Source organism: Pogona vitticeps, chromosome 1, assembly GCF_051106095.1.
Source record: "Pogona vitticeps strain Pit_001003342236 chromosome 1, PviZW2.1, whole genome shotgun sequence".
Lineage (NCBI taxonomy): Eukaryota > Metazoa > Chordata > Lepidosauria > Squamata > Agamidae > Pogona > Pogona vitticeps.
In genome coordinates this window covers 166,362,649-166,385,677 of record NC_135783.1, presented here as the reverse complement: position 1 = coordinate 166,385,677, position 23,029 = coordinate 166,362,649, and the positions used below count along the sequence as shown (strand labels likewise).

The 23,029-nt window shown below is 39.8% G+C and overlaps 1 protein-coding gene across 7 annotated transcripts in view; it reads left to right on the top strand.

Annotated features, from left to right (window-relative positions):
- The window catches only part of LOC110080662 (protein FAM228B), a 56,896-nt gene that overhangs the window by 13,506 nt on the left and 20,361 nt on the right, over nucleotides 1–23,029 (top strand). For 3 of the 7 annotated variants that reach the window (XM_072976747.2, XM_072976755.2, XM_072976758.2), the window contains exons 3-7: nucleotides 1,784–1,882; nucleotides 6,545–6,646; nucleotides 7,455–7,577; nucleotides 11,697–11,768; nucleotides 18,367–18,564. In XM_072976747.2, the coding sequence (XP_072832848.2) occupies nucleotides 1,784–1,882; nucleotides 6,545–6,646; nucleotides 7,455–7,577; nucleotides 11,697–11,768; nucleotides 18,367–18,564 (594 nt within the window). The remainder of the gene's footprint in view (nucleotides 1–1,783; nucleotides 1,883–6,544; nucleotides 6,647–7,454; nucleotides 7,578–11,696; nucleotides 11,769–18,366; nucleotides 18,565–23,029) is intronic. The other 4 variants (XM_078378332.1, XM_078378328.1, XM_072976751.2 and 1 more) reach the window with 3 other exon arrangements.

Here is a 23,029-nt window from a genome sequence, read left to right as displayed (position 1 = left end):
TGAAGCCTGGGCATCTGGATTCAAGAATGAGTCCAGAAATACTTCAAAGAGAGAGGATAACCCTGTCCAGCACAGGGGAATACCTATTCCCTGTCTGCCTTTTGGTTGGTTTTGGTTGGCCATGAACATGTCTGTCTTGTCTAGATTACATTTCAATCTGTTTGCCTTAATCCAGACCATTAATGATGCCAGACACTGTTTTGAACAAAAACAGCTTTATTGGAGTTGAATGTAAAGAAGAGAGAGAGTTCAGTGTTATCTGCATACTGCTGGCACCAAACTCTGGGCAACCTTTCCCAGTGGTTTCATGTAAATGTTAAATAGCATAGGGAACAAAACTGAGCCTTGAGGGAAAACCAAGGTGTCAAACAGGAATCCTCCAACACTGCTGCCTGAGTTCATTTCTCCAGGAAGGGCTGGAGACACAGCAAGACACTGCCTAAATTGCAAGTAAACTACTTTCAGTCTTGCACGGTCTTATTTATCTTTAGAACCTTTGTGGGGATATGTGTGATTTGTGAATGTAGGGAAGCTATGTGGATTTTAAACTTTAGTTTAGATTCTAAAATGTGTGTGCATACTGAGTACTCTTGTTCTTCAAAAACTGGTGCTGAAATATTTCCTCACATGATGCAGTTGAACTGTAGTGAGGTGGACTGATAATTACCAATTTTTGAACACCTTTGAAAGGAAGATTAGATGGCTTCATGGAGGATAAGGCAACCATTGGCAGCTAGTCTATGTCCAGTAGCCTCTCACTACTGGTTGCTGGAGAACAAAAGTGGAAGCATGCACTTGCATCTGGTAGGGCACTGGGTGAACAGAATGATGAGCTAGGTAGGTGTATAATTCAATCCAGCATGGTTTATGTTTTTAGTAGGACATGTAAGAAAGAGTGAATGAGCGAAAACGGAAGAGTGCCGGCTTCAGTGCTTTTGAAGTCCTTTCCGATGTCCCTTTTCGCTCATTTTTAAGTGTCTTACAATGTTTGGAACATGTTTTAAATGCTTGCAATCGTTAGCCCACCTCCTGAACCCTATGCAAACTTAATTTGGTGTTGTTCTGACTCTTCGTTAATTTTTGGTGATTTTTTGTTTTCCCTATTTAAATGCATTGAACTGTCCATTCAATTGATTTAAATGGGGAAAATAAAAAAATCACCAGACTCAGAACAAAACCAAATTAAGTTTGCACATGTTTCACAAGGTGCACTATGGAATCCAAGCATTTAAAACAGGTTTCAAACATTTTAAGACACTTTTAAATGAGCAAAAAGGGACATAGTTAAGTGAAATTCCCCCATAGAGAACATCGTTAAACGATGGGGGAAATTCCTCAAAAAAACCCATCGCTGTGTGAATTCATCGTTGTATGAAGCAATCATTGTGCGAGGCACCACTGTGTGTATATATATATATATATACATATACACACACAGTATATACATATACACACACAGTATATATATATATATATATATACACAGTATATACAGTGTGTGTGTGTGTATAATATATATATATATAAAAGGAGGAGGAAAGTACTTTGATGAGGAAAAATGTTAGTGATTAATTTTTAGTTATGTATAGATTCAAGTGTTTAATGGGAAAAGTTATACATAGAATGGAGTAAATGGGTTAATATATACGTATATTAGAACTATCGTAGCCTGGCAGAGCCCTTTTCCTCTGCACCCTTAGGGAGAGATAGGAGCCAGTAGCACAGCTCTATCTACAATGTAAAAATGAAACTTAAGATTTTTTCATACTTTAAATTTATGCAGCAAATATCACAACACCAAAAGACTGGATTCCTGCAGAGCTTAGATAAAGAAGATAGTATTACAAAGTCAGCAGAAGGGATGCCTATTACATCCTACCAGGTATTTAGGTGAAACATACATTTTCTTGAAGATATGTAATAAAGTTTATGTATTCTATTCACCAGACATGAGCCTTTAAAATAAATATTGATAGTTAATAGTTAATTGTTTGATATGTGTTAAATAAATATCTTTCTGCTGCACATTATTTAAGATATTTATTGTCGATGTCTCCTAAATTCTAAAAGCAATTTTCAGAAGTATTCTGGATTGCAAATACATATTGAATGAGAGGCTTGTACTGAATAAGGAAGAAATTATTGAGGTAAATTTCCATTGGAGAAAACAGTGATACCTTGGCTCAAATTAAATATTAAAGGGATTGTGTATTTACAGCTGATCGGCAGCTTCGCAAAATGGCTTCCCTGTGTTTTCGGGACCCATGCTTCGCAGGACAGCCATTTTTACAGCTGATCGGCGCTCACAAAATGGCTTCCCTATGGGCAATCTTTGCTGGACGACGACTATTTTCCCCATTGGAACACATTAAATGGTTTCAATGCATTTCAATGGGGAAATGGTTTTCACATGACAATGTTTTCGCTAAACAGCGATTTCTATGGAACGGATTATCATTGTCATGCGGGGCACCACTGTACATGAAAAAAAATCCCCTGGAAATAATCCCTAATGCGTTTTTTGGAGCAAAAATTAATATAAGAAAGACCCTGTCTTATTTTCGGGGAAGCACGGTAAATACATTCATATGGAATGGCAAATAAACAAGGATAAGATTTAAAGTATTACAAGATAGGAAAAGAGGAGGATTTATACTAATCGAGCAGGTTTAGTTTGGATTGTAGACTGGATTAAAAACCCAATGATAGATTAATGAAGTTGTAATCAACAGATTAATGTGAAGTAGTCTAACAGTTAGGACATTTTTCCTGATATTCAATCACACCAAATAATTTGGGAAAATCTCCACCAGAACTTTTCATGTTGATGGCAGCTACCCTGTTTACCTGAAAATAAGACCTATCCTGAAAATAAGCCCTAGTATGATAAGCCCTAGTATGTAATATAAGACCTACCTCAAAAATAAGCCCCAGTTAAGTGAAACCCTGCCCTCCACCATTGTGTTTTAACCAGAAGATGACATGACAGTATGAATAAATTGTGGTACATGAAAAAAATAAAACATCCTGAAAATAAGCTCTAAAGTGTCTTTTGGAGCAAAAATTAATATAAGACCCTGTCTTATTTTGGGGGGAAAACTGTATTAATGGCAACAAATTGGAAAATGGAAACATGACCGGCAAAAGAAAATGGAGGAAAGATTGGAGTGGAAAAACTATTTTGACTGTTATTAGGAGGGGTATAGAATCAACTTTGCAAGAAGTACTATATAAAACGAGTAGAGTTCACATTCTAAAATGTCAACAAAAATTAAAATACTGCATTGTTTATATGTACAGTAGAGATGTTAAAATAAGGCTATATAAACTACATAAATGGACTGTTAGTTGTCCTTGATATATGTGAAATGTATGAAAAAAAATTCTTTATCTGTAGTTTTCCTTCTGTTCTTCCACATATTTCAGAATGTTAAAAATCACGGGGCCCGAAAGCACACGTGAAAGCCTGGACAGAGAGCAATCAGGAGTTTGCACACGCTAAAATAGGCTGAGGGAATCCTGGAGCTCAGCTAGCCGTGCTACAACCCTCCTTCTTACAAGTCTGCCCACATACGAACACCCTTGTACTCTCAGATATTACAGTTAGAAAAACATGTGGGCTTTGTAGTCCTTAGACTTATCTTGCACCACAGGCAGGACTCCTTAAGTATGCTAGGTCGAGGAAGCACTCTCAGATGACCCTAAGACAAGTGTTCAGGAAACCAATTGATTTTTATAATCATTATTTTATTAAAAAAATAAGCATGTTACTAGGTATCAAAACCAAACTAAGCCAAGGCAAGTAAATAAGCATTATGTTAGTTATTTACAACTCTGTAGTGATGCAAAGAAAACATGAAAAATAGAAAAGTGTTCAAAAACCTTACAAGAATACAAAAAGCCATTAAAAAGAATAACAAGAGTTCCAGTCCAGTAATTCATTAGGAAAAACAAAATAATCCAAACATGTTATAAAAAGGCTATAGTCCTCAGTGATTCTGTAGAATAAAAATCCTGTACCAAAAAGAAAAAATCAGTAAATGTCCCATTGTCCTTAGAAAATTACAAGAGCATAGTCCATATGAAGTATTCCAAAAATAAGAGCCCATAGAGCAGGGGTGTCAAACTCAAATTCATCGGGGGCCGCATCAGCAGTTTGGTCCCCATCAAAGGGCCGGTTGTATCTGTACTGATGGCCTTGCAAGGACCCCATCCGACTTGGTGGGAAAAGGAAGGAAGAGAAAGAGAGAGAGAGAGAGAGAGAGTGTGTGTGTGTGTGTGTGTGTGTGTGTGTGTGTGTGTGTGTGTGTGTGTGTGTGTGTGTGTGTGTGTGTGTGAAGGAAGAGAAAGTGCCGGGTTCTGTGTGTGAGAGAGAGAAAGAGAGAGAGAGAGAGACAGAGTTACAGGAAGGAAGAGAATGCATATGTGTGTGTGAAGGAAGGGAAAGTGCCGGGGTCTGTGTGTGTGTGTGTGTGTGTGTGTGTGTGTGTGAGAGAGAGAGAGAGAGAGAGAGAGAGAGAGAGAAAGAGTTATTTAGTATATGCAACTCTGCTTGGATCTTGCAAAAAAACGCATTCTTCGGTCCTTTCAAATCCTCAGGCATTCCAATCGAGCAAGAGAGAGAACGGAACGTCAGGGAAGGGAAGGGAAGGGAAGCGAGCAACCAGCCAGCCCTCCTGCCCTCCCTCCCTTCTCTCCGCGGCTGGGTTGAACAGCCGCCTCCGACGTTACCCAACTGGGCCGGCGCATCGCTCCGCGTTCCCTCTTCTCTCCCTCTCCTCAGGGCCGCGCTGGCCGCTGCCTCCCGCGTCCCTCCAGCATCTCCTCCCTCCGCCTCGGAGCCCGGCCAGGAACTCCCACCGCTCCCCTTCCCTTCCCTTCCCCTCGGGGCGACAGAGGCGGCGCGGAGCCCTCTCCTCGCGCGGCCTTGGGAACGGCTCTCGCCTCAGGCCGAGAGCGAGCGAGGAACAGGCACGGGAGGGAGGGAGGGGGAGCGGGGGGCAGAGGGAGAGGAAAGGAGTGACAGCACCACAGCCAATCGGAAGGAGGACATAGCCTTGTTAACTTGAGCCATTTTTTCAATGAATTTACTCCGTGCAGGCACAGAGTAAATTCATTGAAAAAAAAAGGGGGGAAGGCTGCAAGGCTGGCGGCGGCTCCGCGGGCCATCAGTCGAGGTCTGGCGGGCCGGATTTGGCCCGCGGGCCTTGTTTTTGACACCTGTGCCATAGAGAAATAATTCATAGTCCTTAGGAAAAAGCCCATAAGTCCAAGGGTAATCCAGTATAGTACAAAGATCAGTCCAGGTAAAGGTTAGTCCCGTGTGTCACAAATGACTGAAGAGTCGGTCTTGAAAGACAATGTCCATAGGCAAAAAGTTCCTTTTTCAAGAGTAACTGGCAAGGGCTTATCGCACCTTCCCACGATGTCATCCAATCAGAGTTCGTTACTAGGCAAACAGTCCTGTTGCACCACATGACTTCATTCCCATACACACCAGATGTTATTTGGGTACTGTGGTTTAGCAAAGAGTCACAACAATTTCCATCTATCTAATCAGTCCAAGTTCTTTCTCAGGTTCTCAGAATAACATTCTCTCTGCTCGCCTAGAAACAACCTGTCAGCATAGCATAGATACTTTATACAAAGAAACAAGATGGAACCTCTCTTGCTCAATTTCTTAATTACAAACCCTATATTCCTTACAAGATTTTAATTCAAAAACCCATCTCATCACAAGTAGGAGGCAATTTTTTGCCACATAACAAACACAACATTTCCAAAGTTCCATATTCAAACCATCAGGTGTGATCAGATGTGGAAATAGCTCACATTTTGAACTGCTTGTGGCACAAACTGGTGTGATCAAATGTACGTGAGATCATAAACCAGCTGGCCTCAGATCCATGCCCATGCTGGGTCCAGTAGCAGAGCTACTCTTTTTTTGGAGCCGGTTGATTCCTCCATGGAGCGAGGAATTGCTTTAATGGAGATCACTCTCAGCAAAGCAACCCTTTCTGGTGTAATCAAACATGATCCTTTCACATCATCTGATTGCATCCTTAGTTACTTTTTTTCTAATTTCTTATCTTAATATTGTAAGTTGTTGCTTAAATGTTAGTCTCCAACATAGGGACTGCTGCTACAGGCAACTTTATGGTATTAAGAGTAGAGTGTACTATCTTTTTACAGCAGTTCTGGGATCAAAGAGCAAAACAAACAAGTTGGAATGAATTGAACAAGCCAGAACTGAGGAATAATAGTATGTGTTATGACACAACACTGGCAAAGTTCTGTTCTATTCTTCAGCGTTTACATAGCGATTGCTCATTCTGCTTGGTGGTGTCTTATAGCCTACAACTGAGCAGAATGAGCAAGTTGACATGGTTTAGCAATCTGTGATCTGAAAGTTTATCTACTAGTATATTTCTTAAACTCCCTGAACTTTGTTTTATTAAGACAAATATTTTATGAGGATTGAGAGCAAATCTGGTGGAACTCTATTTTTCCTTCTTATATGTGTTTTGACTTCCTGACATACTAGACCCCCACAGGAGTACTGCGGCAAGAAAGTTCAGATTTACAGTGGCTCATAAGACTCCGTTGTCCAAGAACTCAAATGGAGCAGATACCACATCTAAAACAGGTGAGTGACTTAATGTTTAGGGTGGAAGTACATGTTGTTCCTGTGCAGTGTCACAAAATGTGATAGACTGCCTGCTTCACATTTTGTTTTAATTTGATCATTTTCAAAAAATTATATATAAAACCATAGTAAGGGCAACTCAGCTTAATGCATGTAGAAAAGTTAGTTATAGATATCTAGATCCTTTTTATATCAAGTATTCTGTCTTAATCCTAGTCCAAGCATAATTCTTCAGAAGGTTGATCATCTTATTTTAGAACTGCAGAGCTGGAAGGGACCCTATGGACCACAGTGTCCAGCTCCTTGACAGGGGCTGGACTCTATGATCCATAGAGCCCCTTCCAGCTTTACAGTTCTGCAATAAGTTGACTATCCATGTATGCTGCTTACCATTTACAAGGACTTCTCAATTTTCTAGAAACACATTAAAGGAATTATGTATCATTTATTTATTGCCAGGTAGGAACAGAATCGAGTTCAGGATGCAGTGTTTCACGCTTTGCTGTAATTTTTGGAGTGAATGGTGAGACAAACATAGGCTCCTTCTGTATGCAGATGTGGCATTCAGGATAAGTTATATAGATGGACCATTCACTATGAACCCCCTCTTTGTGTAACCAAAAAAAAGTATTATAGCACATTAAAGACTAACAGATTTATTTCAGTGTGAGATTTCAATGGACTGCCTCAGTTGAAGTTCACACAGAACTAAATGTGTTAAGGTATTACACACTTGTATTTTTGTTTTGTTCTATGTATATGCTGAAACAGACTAACGTAAGTACCTCTTCAACCCCTGTCCTATAAGTGTCTTCCAGCAGCCTCTTCATCCTTGAGCAGATCACCAAGCAAGACCTGTCAAAGTAGTCCATCTGAGAGAGCTAAGACTTCAGAGAGCTGGCTAACACCAAAGCATTTTTCTGTTGTACAGGTAGAGGTTCAGGAGCTTGAGACAATCTGAAATCAGTGCTGGCAATATGCTACTAAAGCTGTGGGAGAAGCTTTATGTATGGGAGAAACTACCAATCTAATGATTTCCTTAGGCATGAGAATGAAAAAAGTTATACATTTCAAAAGGACTCAGTAATTTCATTGTTCCAGAGTCATTCATTCTTTGAGTTCCATCTCCATGCAGTTTATTGAATAGGAGATTTATTTTTAGAAGAAACTTAATTCCTGTTTGCTCTGTATGTGTATTTTTATATTGCAATTGCATTTTAGTTATTTTGTACAATTGAAATTAAATAATATTTTACACCTGTCAATAATTTGTGCAAGCTAGCAAAGCTGTGGGGCTGTTGGAAGACTGCACCCCTGCCTTCCCTTAGGATTGCTCTGTTAATTATCTAGTTCAGTAAAATCAGGTTTGCCTGAATAATGTTAATGGTATTATTTTTTTTAAACAAACCCTTACTTTGATCCTGATGATTCTGTGTATTTGTAGATATTTTCATTCTTCTGACTATCTCTAGTTTCATTGGTGCAGTTTTTCTTACACTAGCCCACTTATATATATATTTAGCATGCATAGGGCAGTATTCCTCCAAGGAATTATACTGATTTGTACTGAAATATAAAATAATTGAGACTTGAGATTATAGAATTATCATAGAATAATTAAGTTGGAAAGGGCCTATAAGGCCATCGAGTCCAACCCCTGCTCAGTGAAAGAAACCAAGTCAAAGCCGATCTGACAGAAGGTTGTCCAGTTTTCTCTTGATTGCCTCCAGTGTTGCAGTGCTTGCCATTTCCAAAGGTTCCATTGTCATGCTGTTCTAACAGTTAAAAACTTTTGTCTGATATTCAGCTTACATCTGGCTTCCTGTAACTTGAGCCCCATTATTGTGTGTCCTGCACTCTGGGATGATCAAGAACTGATGCTGCCCTTCCTCTATATAATTACCTTTAAAGTATTTGAAAAGTGCTATCATATCTCCCCTCAGTCTTCTTTTCTCAAGGCTAAGCATATCAGATATTTCAGTCTTTCGTCATAGGGCTTGGCTGCCAGTCCCCTGATCATCCCCATTGCCTTCCTCTGAACTTGCTCCAGTCTGTTGGCATCCTTCTTAAAGTATGGCATTCAGAATTGGACACAGTACTCTAAATGAGACCAAACAAATGCTGAATAGAGGGAAAACAATACCTCACAGGATTTGAAGACTATACTTCTATTAGTGCATCCTAAAATAGCATTTACTACATCACACTGTAAGTTCATATTCAGCTTTTGATCTGAAATAATTCCAACATCTTTCTCACAGTAATACGAGTAAGAAAGCCAAGTAGTAATAAGTATTAAGCCAAGTTTCCCCCATCTTGTAACTGTGCATTTGGTATTCCCACCCCGGTGTAGAATTTTGCACTTATCCCTGTTAAATTTCATTCTGCTATTTTGTGTCATTTGTAAATCTGATAAGTATTCCCTGCACTCCCTCATCCAAGTCCATTGATAAGCTGCCGAGAGCACTAATGGAAGTAGGATACAAATGCAACAAACAAACAAATAGTATCTGAGTATGATTCTCTAACCAACTGTGGATCCACCTGATAGTTGTTCTATCCATCTCACAGCTAGTTAGTTTGCTAATCGGAATATCATGTGACACTTTGTCAAAGACTTTGCTGAAGTCAAGATATATCTACAGCATTCCCACCATCTACGAGGGAGATTAGCCAATAAAAAAACTAGATGAGATTTAGTCTAGCGGGATTTGTTCTTGACAAATCCATTATGGCTTCTAATTATTACTGCATTGTTTCCAAGGTGCTTGCACGGCAACTGTTTTATAATCTGCTCCAGAATTTTCCCTGGGATTGATGCCAGGCTGATCAATCTGTAGTTCCTTGGTTCCTATTTTTGCCCTGTTTGAAGTCTGAGGATTAGCTCTCCTCCAGTCATCTGGTACTTCGCGCATCCTTCAGGATTTCAAGAAAATAATAGACATTGCTTTTGCAATATCTTCAACCAGTTCCTTCAATATCCTTAGATGCAGTTCACCTGACCTTGGGGATTTGAATTCATTTTAAATAGTAAGGTACTCTTTTATTATTGGTTTATCAGTCTCAAGCTGCAATCCTATCCCCTCTCCCTGTACTTCATCTTTGCCTACAGGAGTATAGACTGTCTTTTGGGAGAGGATTGAGCTAAAGTAGGAACTGAGCACGTCTGCATTTTCTTTGTTGTCTGTTATCATTTTCCCATCCCCACTGAATAAATGAGCCAGTTTCTTTTTTCTGTCTTTTGCCATGCATGTACCTGAATGATGTTTTTGTTGCTTTTAGCATCTCTTGTTAACTTCAGCTCATTCTCAGATTTTGCCTTCCGAACACCATCCTTGACATTCTTTGCTACTTGTCTGTACTCTTCCTTTGTAGCCTTCCTTCCTTCCACTTCCTATATGTGTCCTTTTTTGTTTCCAGGTCTTCTCCAAGCTTTTTGTGAAGTCACATTGGTATTTTTTGCTGTCTTCCATCTTTTTTTCCTTGTTGGAATTGTTTGTAGTTGTGGCTTTAGAATTTCTTTTTTTAAAAAGAAACTTCCACCCATTTTAGACTCCTTTTCCTGTTAAGAATTTCCTGCCATGGGATCTTACCTATTGTTGTTCTGAGTTTATTAAAATTGTCTTTCCTAAAGTCCAACGTGTATGTACAGCTACACTCTGCTTTTGTTTCTTTTGAAATCTAGAACATGGTCACTTTCCCCCAGAGTTGCTGCCGTTTCTTCCACCAAGTCATCTCTGTTGGTTACGATCAAGTCAAGGATAGCTACTCCTTTGATTTCTTCCTCCATTTTTTGTAGGAGAAAATTATCATCTGCACAAGCCAGGAATTTCTTGGAAGGGGTATACTTAGCAGAATTAGTCTCTCAACAGTATTCATGATAATTGATGTCTCACATTACTATCATGTTTCTTTGAAATTCTTGCAGTTTTGTTTTTCCAGTTTCATCTGCATCTTCTTCTTGATTGGGCAGTTGGTGGCACTCCATCTCTCTATTCTTTGTTCTTTTTGAACAATTTATTTCCTTCAATTGCTGTATTCCAGTCATGGGAAACATCCCACCAAGTTTCAGTGATTCCTATCAAGTCATATTTACCCTCTTAAATGAAGAATTCTAATTCTTTTTGTTTGCTTTTCACACTCCTGTCATTCGTGTATAGACACCAGAGACTGTATGATTTGTGGCATGCTTTATTTCCTCCACTGCTTGGTGTTGCTGTTCTTCCACCTCCAGTGCGCTCCATGACTGCTGCTGCTGAAGAGTTCTATTTATGTACTCTTCATCTTCTCTTACAACCTTATGTCTGGCCATTCATTCCTCCAGTCCTTTCACTTTTTCTTCTAAAAGTGCTATCAATTTGCACTTGCTGCATGCATATGCTGTGCACAAACCTTGCAGGTCACTTTCACTGAAGTGTGCCTTCTCTCCATAATCCCTGTTTATGTTTGGGTTCTTCTGTTTGTCTATGAGTGACATTTCCTTTATCATATCTTTTTGTTGGGAAAGTCCAGTAATATATAACTATATACAGAGCCAAATTATTAAAAATTATGGACTTCAGGACTGCAGTATCTGCAGTGTGTGTGTGTGTGTGTCTGTCTCTGTGTCTGTCTGTCTGTCTGTCTGTCTGTCTGTCTGTCTGTCTGTCTCTCTCTCTGTGTGTATGCACACACACACACACACACACACACACACACACACACACACACACAAACACACACAAACACACACACAAAGGCAGTGGTAAGTGAAAATAGTATTTTCTTTTAATCTTTTACACAGCAAAATTGGCACTTTTGTCCTTAATTTATTACATTGCAATTTTGGTTCAGTTTGGTTTAACGATTCAACATAGCACAAAATTGCATCAACGCAAACTTCATTATGGACAAATAAAGCTTTTAAATTATGATTATTTTGAGCTCCTTCGTATTGGTCATGGAACATACTTATCCTATAAAGCTGATCTGCTTGTAAAACTAATTGTATGTTAATATATATAGTATCCAACTTTTGTCTGGTTTACAGATTTTGTTGATATTTTATTAGGCTATAGTAAATGAAAGCCAGGATATTTGTTCCACCCTGTCCCTGTTGGAAAGAGAAAACTGCTTTGTAAGGGTAAGAAACAAAATGTAATGGCTCTTTGCAGAATCTCTTTATTATTATTAAGAAATGATCTGAATAAGTTTTAGGCCTTCAACAATGGTTGTTCTATGTCAAATACCATTTCTTTTCATAATTTTTGACAAGATTTTTTTTCTTTGTTAGCACCATTATAAATGTGGAACACATTCACTTGCAACGGAATCTACTGTGAGAGAAGCCAGGCACAATGTTAAACGAATGTAGGCATTTATCCTGCTTGCTTTTTATTAGCCAAAATCCTGTTCTGCAACTACACATGTGCAACTTGAGGTTGTAACTGCAGTAGTTGCAATAGCACCAAGGCAGAAGTGCTGTCCATGGATCACTTTTGTTGGCACATTGCGCTGTTGGTTATACTGGAAATGTGTGACCAATTGTGCAATTGAATAGCACAATTTTTTGTTGCAAAGTGTCACGCCCCACATATGTACGCTGTTGTAAGATTATATTGTGCTGAACAGGATTTTTTAAAATATATCAGCCTAAGCAAGTGGGGAAGTTTCCCAGTCAAGGACTAAGAGGAGCTTGAGGGAGGTATTTCTGTCAGAACCACAGTGTGGGAGTAAGGATTAAAGCTCTCCTTATATTGCAATTTCAATCTCACTTGTTAAAAAACAAAAATCAGTCATGTTCAAGAAGTCTTGTGGACCCTTAAGGACTAGCAAATTTTGTTTTCTACAAGCTTTAGCGAACCAAAACTGAGTTTATCAGATGTACAAAGTGTTGGTTGAGTAGACACATTAGTCTGTACATCTTTGGATGAGTGAATGAGGTATGACGACATAGAGATGCAAACTTTTCTGTATCACATGGTGGAACTAAAATTGCGTTTGCCATTCACACAGAAATGTTAATTATCCCCGGAAGGTGTGTCTCAAGTGTCCACATATCGCTTCTTCAGTCTTACCTTTCTCTGCCAGTATCAGTATCGTCTTAGCTATGCCTTTTGCTTGCATTCAGGTCCTTTCTTTTTTTTTTTTAAATATGTTTAGGAAGTGAAATAGTGCTGAACTGACAAGACATAATAAGCATTTGAATTAGTGTTGTATCAGTTTAGTACTGTTGCTAAATATTTTAAATATATATTTTTAAATGCAATTTATTTCTTTAAAATATTTTTATCCTGCTTTTCTCCTTAAAATGACCCAAGTTGTATTGCAGTTGTAGCATTTCTTGGTGTCAACAGAAAGCATGCAAAAGCAATAGGGTTTGCTCTCATACCATGCCTCACTCTGTGTATCATCAATTATATCATCTGGACATGCTCAATGACTGCTCAAAAGAACCAGTATAAAGGATTACACAATTTGAAAGCAAATAGGAAACAATACAAAACCCACAGATTTTGCTTGCTGAACAAAATATACCACGTACTCATGTCAAAAGATCAGATCTGCTCAAGATTAATGCTAATTATCATGTAGCTGACAGGATAAGTACCAAAAGGAACAGTGAGAAACACAGCACTAGCAGGGAGATAAATACCTGTTTGATTGCTCTGTTGGGATTGTAATTAGTGAGGATATAGAAAACAAATGCAAATAAGTACACAATAGTCATTAACAAATAGAGTTTGGATGCTTATATGCAATGGACTGACATGGCAAATAACTTTGAAATTGCTAAAGGTTTACAGGCATTTGCCATCTCATCTATTTTCGCCTGTTAATAAACTTGGTCAACAAGTGTTTTTTTTTTTTTTGCCAAGCTTGGAAATGTCATTAGTGTTACTTTAACACTTCCACAGCACAATAAAAAAGTGACTTGGCAGTATTTTCTGATCTTAGTGTAGAAAGTCTAATGAATTGTGGGATATGGGCAGAGTTGGGATTCAGGATCACTGAGGGCTTAGGGTTTCGTATACACTTCCTGTATTTCCTGATCACAATGTGAATTCCATCACCTGCTTTAATGGGCCAATAAAGTGATAATAACTGGAGTACATCACTTCTGTTTCATTGCACCATAATTTGCTGAAAAATGATGAGATACATTTTTATCCCATTACACTACATTGAAACAAGGGCACTGTAATGTCCCAAAAAGAAAGGTTACTTACCTGTAACCATGGTTCTTTGAGTGGTACTATGTGAATTTACACAAATGGGTTAAAATGCGCCTGCGCAGGACTCTTCGAAATATTCTAGAGCTAATAAACTGACCAATAAAACATCTACCCATGTTGCGCATGCTCTGCCCGGCCGCGGTACCTCAGTTTCGAATGTCTTCCACTGCCAATATTATAAAAATTAAAAGTTAAAAGGCAGACCGTGATGGACAGTGGGGAGGCTGGGCGGGTCGTGTGAGTTCACAGAGTACCACTCGAAGAACCATGGTTACAGGTAAGTAACCTCTCTCTTCTTCGTGGTCTCTGTGAGTGCACATGAATGGGTGACCAGCAAGCTCCCTTACCGGAAGGAGGGCCATCACGGAAGAACTGAAGTCAGCACAGCCCTTCCAAAATTTGCCTCCTTTTTGGCTCTGACATTCAGTCTGTAATACAAAACAAAGGTCATTGGTGTGGACCAAGTCACTGACTGACAGATGTCAGAAAGTTCGATGCCATGCAGCCAAGCAATGGAGGTAGCCATGGCTCTAGTGGAATGAGCCTTCAGCACATCTGGCGGAGTCCTGCCAGCTAACTGATAGGCTAACGCAATGGCAGAAACTATCTGGACACAGATTGAGAGAAAGCTGGGTGACCTTTCTTGAGTCCACGGCAACAGACAAACAGTCTAGGAGATTTACGAAGTCTTTAGTCCTAGAAACATAGAAAGTCAAAGCTTGTCGAACATCAAGGGAGTGGAGCATGCACTGAACATCTGAAGATGGATTAGGAAATAATGTTGAGAGAATCAAGGGCTGATTAACATAAAAATTCAAAGTCACCTTAGGGAGGAATGAAACATCAGGGCATAAGACAACCTTATCAGGGTGGAACTGTATATAGAGCGAATCAGCCTGTAACAGAGCCAGCTCACTTGTTCTCCACGCTGCTCTGATAACCACCTAAAAACAAAGTCTTTAGTGACAGAAGTTTCAAAGAAGTACAGGCCATAGGTTTGAATGGAGGCATGAGAGAGCCTTCAACAGTCTGTAGCGACCATTGAGAAATTTGTTTCCTGATGGAGGATGAATATTGTGTAGTCCCCATAGGAATCTCTTAGCAATAGGGTGAGAGAATAAGTGGGAAGCATGCAAACCCACAGGATGATATGAAACAATGGCTGACACATACACTGTGTGGAATGTGCCAGACCCATATCAAACAATGCAGGAAAGTAAGGAGGGTCCTTACAGAAACTGGAACCGTGACCAGACCTCTGGTCTCTGCAAAGTTGGTAAATGTCGTCCACTTATAAGAGTATAGTAGTTTGGTTGAAGGCTTTCTAGCCCATTCAGGCACTTCTCTTATAGAGGGAGAATTCTCCACACTGTGAGGTGGAGATTTGATATCTGGGTGACAAGACGTTGCCTCCTTCCTGAGTCACGAGCGATGGTTGGAGAGGCAGTCTCAGGTAATCTGTTGCAATCTTCTTGAGGTTGGTAAACCACGACTGTCGGGGTCACCACGGAGCCACCAAGATGGCATCCGTCCGCAACTGAAGAATTTGACAATTGTCCTTTGAATTAGTGGGATGGGGGAAAGAAATAGAAGAACCCCATCCCATTTCACTATAAAGGCATCTTCCGTGGAGCCTTCGTCTCTCCCTACCCGAGAGCAAAACCGATCGCACATTGTGTTGAGCCGGTTGGCAAAGATGTCAATAGCTGGTGTGCCCCACTGTCTGCATATCTGGACGAGCACAGAGTTGTCGTCCAGAGCCTCAGCTTCAGGATCTGTCCTTCAAGTGAGCATTCAGGGTTGATTTCCTTTAGAACTGATAGGTTTGTTCTCCTTGCAGTCCAGGGGATTCTCAAGAGCCTCCTCCAGCACCACAATTCAAAGACCGCCGAAGAATTGATGCCTTTGAATTGTGGTGCTGGAGGAGGCTCTTGAGAATCCCCTGGACTGCAAGGAGAACAAACCTATCAGTTCTAAAGGAAATCAACCCTGAATGCTCACTTGAAGGACAGATCCTGAAGCTGAGGCTCCAGTACTTTGGCCATCTCATGAGAAGAAAAGAGTCCTTGGAAAAAACCTTGATGTTAGGAAGGTGTGATGGCAAGAGGAGAAGGGGACGACCGAGGATGAGATGGCTGGACAGTGTCTGCGAAGCAACCAACATGAACCTGACACAACTCCGGGAGGCAGTAGAAGACAGGAGGGCCTGGCGTGCTCTGGTCCATGGGGTCACGAAGAGTCGGACACGACTAAACGACTAAACACACACAGAGTTGTCAAGTTCCCATTCGTGCATCTGAGTGGTCAGATGGCTCAAGCAGCCGGCCACATCATTGTCTTCTGTTGCCACATGGATGATGATGGGAAATATGTGGTGGTCATAACACCACTCCCATAGGTGGACTGCTAAGCATAGGAGAGACGAGTGAGTGCCTCCCTGCTTGTTTAGGTAGTACAGAGTGGTCATGTTGTCTGTAGCCGCCTTTACTCCGTGACCGACCACCAACAGATAGAAAGCGCGTAGGGCCTTGATTACTGCTAGCATTTCCAGATGATTAATAAGCAACAGCATCTCTGAATTGGACCACACAGTGTGGATCTTGTGAGCGCCACAGTGTGCACCCTATCCTCTTGTGCTGGCATCTGTCATGACCTGAACAGATAGTTGAAGAGATCTAAATGGTCGACCAATCAGAAGATGCGGCCCAAGCATCCACCATGTTGGCTGATGAGATAACTCGGGTGTGACCCGTATATGTTTGGCGGGGTGGTCCCGTAGTGGGTTGAACTGAATGAGATACCATGCAGTGAACACATCTTCAACTGAGCACGAGGAAGAGCAGACGTGGTGGAAGCCATAAGGCCCAGAAGATGTTGTGTGTGATGGGCTGACACCCTGGTGTCTGGATGAAATGGGTGAATATCACGTGGTAGCTTGATAATCCTCTTGGCAGGGAGGAAGACTCTGGTCCTGTTGGAGTCCAAAACTGTACCGATGTAGTTCGCAACTTGAGACAGTTGAAGATGGGATTTCACAAAATTGACTTGAAGTCCTAGGTCTGCCAGAGTTTGTAACACAAAGGTTGTGTCTTTCTGTGCCTTGGCGCAAGAGTTTGCTACAATCAGCCATTTGTCTATGTACAAAAAGACCATGATGTTGTTTAAAGTGTGGGCTTAGTTAACTTTTTACACTGCTGGCACAAAATAGGTTGATGCCTTTCCCCCAAGCAAAACAAAACAATGGTCATGTCCATCTGAGAATTGGATTTTACCGGAACACGACACACAATGTTTGAAATGGCCCGAAGAGGCCATAAAATTTGGCAGGAAAGTTGGCGAAGGAGAATGAAGAGAGAAGCACGGGAAAACGTAGTCCAATAACAGTCCAGATCAATCCAATAAATCAAGCCGAGAGAAATCAACCAAGTCCAATCCGCAATCCAAATCAGAATCCGTAAATGGTCCAAGGGACAAGGGAGATATATCAGTCAGCCGAATCACAAAACAATAATCGAAAATCAGGTCAGTCCATGTCAAAATATCCAGATAAGCTAAGACGTAGTGAAGAAACAGTCTGAGATAAAAAAGCCAAAGATTTCAAAGAATTATAAAGAATAGACAGCTCTAGCAATGCGAAGAATTCCTATTGCGGCAGCGGCAAAAAGGAAGTGAGGTACTGCGGGCAGGCGGAGCATGCACAACACGGGTAAACGTTTTATTGGTCATGGTTGTTGTGGGTTTTTCGGGCTCTTTGGCCGTGTTCTGAAGGTTGTTCTTCCTAACATTTTTCCAGTCTCTGTGGCCGGCATCTTCAGAGGACAGCACCAGAGCACAGAGTGCTGTCCTCTGAAGATGCCGGCCACAGAGACTGGTGAAACGTTAAGAAGAACAACCTTCAGAACACGGCCAAAGAGCCTGAAAAACCCACAACAAACATTAGATCCCGGCCGTGAAAGCCTTCGCGTTTTATTGGTCACTTTATTAGCTCTAGAATATTCTGAAGAGTCCTGCACAGGCGCAGTTTAACCTATTTGTGTGCATTCACAGAGACCACGAAGAAGTGGTAGATTTGTTGGACTCCCTTTTTTTGTCTTGGTGTTTTTATGTTCATAAAACCAAACATGTATGTGGTAAATGGCTAAAATTGAAAGCAGTTGTTTTTACAGTTGTTTTTGACATCATATCAAAAGGTCTATTGTTTAGAACTATGTAATTCTGTATGAATTCTGAACCCTAAATGTTGCAAGTAATTTATCCACTTTGCTCTGTCTTCTAAATGTAATACTTTGTAGTATTAATGATGCATTATATATTAGATTCTGCCCTGATAGCAATGCAAATAGGCTACACATTTTATTCAAAGTGTCATTTCTGTGTGAAGTTTTCTTGTGTTTTTTCTAACTTAATTACCTTCCCCTTCCTCTTTTAGTGTCCTTCCTCTGCCTCCTTTCAAAGTGCCTAATTATATTAATTAGCTATATTAACAATAACCTCTTTGTCAATTAGGAAGTAGACAAGTATTTGAAGTACCATGATTTCTTAGCTCTCAGGAAGAGGGAAATGCAGTACAAGAAATGGTTTGAGAATGTTTCAAGACCACTACTACAGAAAATTCAGGACAAAATTGACAGCCAGTCAAGTGAAGAAGTAGAGGAAAGGAAGCGAAAACAGCTCTCCCTCTACTTAGACTACTGTAATAAGAAGGTATTAGTTAAAAAGGAGTTTATTTATTACTGAGAAGCATTTGGAGGGCTGTTAGTAACTTGTTGGTTCTTCGTTCTTTGATGAAAGTTAGGACCAGCATTTGCTTTCCACTGGATTTGTAATTTTACTAGCAAAAATTTACATTGCTCATAGCTTAAGCTGTTACTAGTTGACTTTGAAAATGTTTACATACACATGTATAGAAATGTATGTGTATAAGAAAATAATATCTTTATTTTGCCAGCTATAAATTAAATGACTCCGAACTCCATTTACTCTGTTAACCAAGTCATTTTACCTCAGTGGGTAAAATGATAATGCAAGATATTTTGAAAAGGGTCCAGGCAGGTGAGTGGATGAATGGAGACCAAGGCTGTGTTCTTTCTTTCATCCTAGTTGGGGAGCACGATGAGTGCTGTTTATGTTCTGATAATCCATGCAAGGGCTGGTCCATTTGAACAAAAAAATTTCAGCATTATCTGGGTTTGAAAAAACAACTTTAAAGGCTATATTGCCATTTATTTATCAAATGAGAAACTCTTTTGTTTTTATTTTATTACACACACATTAAGATGCTGAAACACAACAGTGTGGAGTACTATGCCAGGTTCCTTGGCAACCTGCTCTTGTCTCATTCACTTTCTTCTGTTGGCAGTGGAGAAGATAGGGGCTTTCAGGGGGTTGCTTCTTCCCTGCCAGTCGGTTGCCATCTGCAAATGTTCCAGGGCGAGACTGGGACATAACTACCATGCTTGTCCTTGTTGTAGGTATGTGTGATTGGTAGAGGAGAGGCTGTGGCATCATTCCCCCCTTCCCATTTATTAATAGTTAAAGTTAAAAATTGTTTTGCCATTTATATATATTTCACCATCTGTTAACAGAATTCTGAAATTTAATTTTGGGTCATGAATTAATTAATTAATTAATAATTAGACCATTTATGTGCCAAATAACTCAATGCACAAAATTATAAAAGTGGGTATGAAGACAGCAAACTGCCTATGAAGAATTGGAAGAGAAACCCACATACTTATAGAAAATGAGAGGGGAGGTTAGTGTGCATGCAGAGCAAACAGTTGGATTATAGAATCTAATTTGTTGCCTCAATGAAATGCATGGAACTGGATAAGAAAAGTATGAAAGAAAAAGTCAAATCATTCTGCCTTCAACCAGTGGATAGATAGTTGAACTTAAAATCTGAAGACTCAGGCTCAAGTCGATTCATATAACTGTGCACTAAATCCTCAGCAACCCATGTGTAAAATAGGAATGACTCTGACTTGCCTCATAGGGATGTTGTGAGGGTTTAAAGTGTAGTTTTTTCTAATATTAATATTTAGGAATCAAGATTGTAGTTAGCATGTAGCAACACACAAATGGCAGAGATTAGATACAATGAGTGTGTAGCACTTATGAGGCAGACATCCAGGCAACGTACCCTCTAATTTTCAGCCCCACTGGGTGAGGCTCCACCCCTTTGTCTTGTGACTCCGCCTCCCCATGCACTGGTTTCCATTGCGACCAGAACCTAATGTGATCACTGCACCAAGGAGGATGAGAGCTGCGCAGAGGAAAGTGGAGTTGTGTGCGCGCAGGCATGCGTGTGTGCCCAGCTTAGTGGGAACATTGCATCCAGGATATATTATTATTATTGAAGAACCATGAGCAAATCTTAAGACTCAGTAGTATGGCTTGCCTTGAATTGATTGACCTCAGGATCATGCTAATTTTGTTTTTTTGGATTTTCTGATGTAATTATTCCAACAAATCTTTGGAAGAGTACATAAAGATATCCATTGAATACCATGGATTTAGCTCATCTGTGTATATTTGCATATTTATTGGCTAAGCTGAAATGAATTGGTCTATCTTTTTTTTTAAACCAGAGCCACAGGTGCTGCATTGTTTCCCAAGCCAGTTCCCAGGGGTCAAACATTATAAACAGGGCCATTCTTTTTCAAAGTCTTGCACCACTGGACTCCTTTCTTTGTGCAAAAAACAGTATGGAGAGATTGTTCTGTGCTCTCTATTTGTTTGGAAAAAGGGATTCCAGATTTTCACCACAGTGAATTGGTCAGCATTAGGGAAAGGCTGTCAGGGAAGCTGTTTCAAAAGCACTCTTTTTTTTTACCAGATACAAGATCAGCATTTTTCTCAGTGCTAGAGAAAGACAGCTTTCCTGAAGCACTAGCAACTGGGTAGTGCTGGGAATAAGAACTGAATCGGAAAACCTTATCGGTCACCAGTGACACATCCCTGATTTCAACCATTTTTTCATTAGGCAAATTCATTGAAGACAAATACAACAGAAGTTGTTCATTGTTCAGGGAAACACTCATGTATTTAGCTAGACACTCAAAAATCTTTAGCCTCCAAGCAGTGTTCTGTCAGTTAAAGGTAACTCTGAATTAAACTAAAAACTTGGGGTAGTGCTCTGGCCAGTCTGTGATTTATTGCTAACATGTGAAATCATTTTTTCCTGGTTTCTAAAGATTCATGCCACCCTTTTTGTGATATTCTACAATGACATTTTGAGGTTTGTGTGTGTGATACCTATACTTTTTATTCGCTTGACATAAATAGTGCCTCACTCCTTGTAATTTTTGTCAAATCTTCTGTCAAATATAGTTTGCTTGCTATCACTAGGTCTTTTCCTGGCTTTCATTCTGTAGTGGAAGTGGAATGATTTTGTGCTTACTGTTTTCTTGATTATTCTTAAAGGATAATTTAGAAAATAACATAACTCATCCACTTCTACCTAAAAATAGCGAACATAACTGTAGTTATAGCAAAAAGAAAAGTTACTATCTGTATCTCCAGTTGCTTATTTTATTCCATTTTGTATTTTGCTTTAACTGACAGAACACCGGTCTCTGCAAGTAATATCTTCCAAGGCAAACAGTGCGAGCAAACACGGTGTTCGAAAACATCCGCGTAAGCCTGGGCAGAGAGCAATCAGGAGTTTGCACATGCTAAAATGGGCTGAGTGAGTCCAAGCTCAGCTAGCCATGCTACAACACTCCATCTTACAAGTCTGCCCACATAAAAACACCCTTGTACTCTCAGATATTACTGTGAAAAGATCAAGTGGGCTTTGTAGTCCTTAGACTTAACTTGCACCACTGGCTGGACTCCTTAAGTATGCTAGGCCGAGGCAGCACTCTCAGATGACCCTAAGACAAGTGTACTGTTCAGAAAACCAATAGAGTTTTATAATCTTTGATTTATTAAAGAATAAGCATGTTACTAGGTATCAAAATCAAACTAAGTTAAGGCAAGTAAATAAGCATTGTGTTAGTTATTTACAACTCTGTAGTGAGGCAAAGAAAATATAAAAAATAGAAAAGTGTTCAAAACCTTACAAAAATATAAAAAGCCATTAAAAAGAATAACAACAGTTCCATTCCAGTAATTCATTAGTACAGTAAAAACAAAATAATCCAAGTAGGTTATAAAAAGGCTATAGTCCTCAGTGATCCTGTAGAACAAAAATCCTGTACTAAAAAGAAAAATTCAGTAAAAGTCCCATTGTCCTTAGGAAGGAAAAATCCAGTAAATGTACCATTGTCCTTGCAAAATTAAAAGAGCATAGTCCATATGAAGTATTCCAGAAATAATAGTTCATAGAGAAATAATCCATAGTCCTTAGGAAAAAGCCCATAGGTCCAAGGGTAATCCAGTATAGTACAAAGATCAGTCCAAGTAAAGGTTAGTCCTGTGTGTCACGAATGACTGAAGAGTCGATCTTGAATGTCAATGTCCATAGGCAAAAAGTTCCTTTTTCAAGAGTAACTGGCAAGGGCTTATCGCACCTTCCCACGATGTCATCCAATCAGAGTTCGTTACTAGGCAAACAGTCCTGTTGCACCACATGACTTCTTTCCCATAAACACCAGATGTTATTTGGGTTTACTGTGGTTTCGCAAAAAGTCACAACAATTCCCATCTAATCACACCGAGTCCTTTTCTCAGGCTATCAGAATAACATTCTCTCCGCTCGCCTAGAAAACAACCTGTTAGCATAGCATAGATACTTTATACAAAGAAACAAGATGGAACCTCTCTTGCTCATTTCTTAATTACAAACCCCATATTCCTTACGAGACTTTAACTCAAAAACCCATCTCATCACAAACAGTACTGACATACTGTATATCTGTTTTGTTCTCATTTGGCTTGTCTCCATTTACAAGTTGTTTCTAAATACAGGATTACTGCCGGAATGATCAGACAACAGTATCTGCAGCATTATTTTGTCTATAATTAATAAATAGCCCAGTTTTCAACCTCAGATAGATGGTGTTGCTGCTAACTAGGCTGATGATAAAAAAATTCTGAATCAGTTTCATATCCAACTCTTTTCTCCTCACCTTCTTAAAACACCATCAGAGAGGAAAAACATAAATCCTGAATACAGAGACGTTCTCTGATAGAGATAATTTGAGCCATGTGCATATGATTTTAA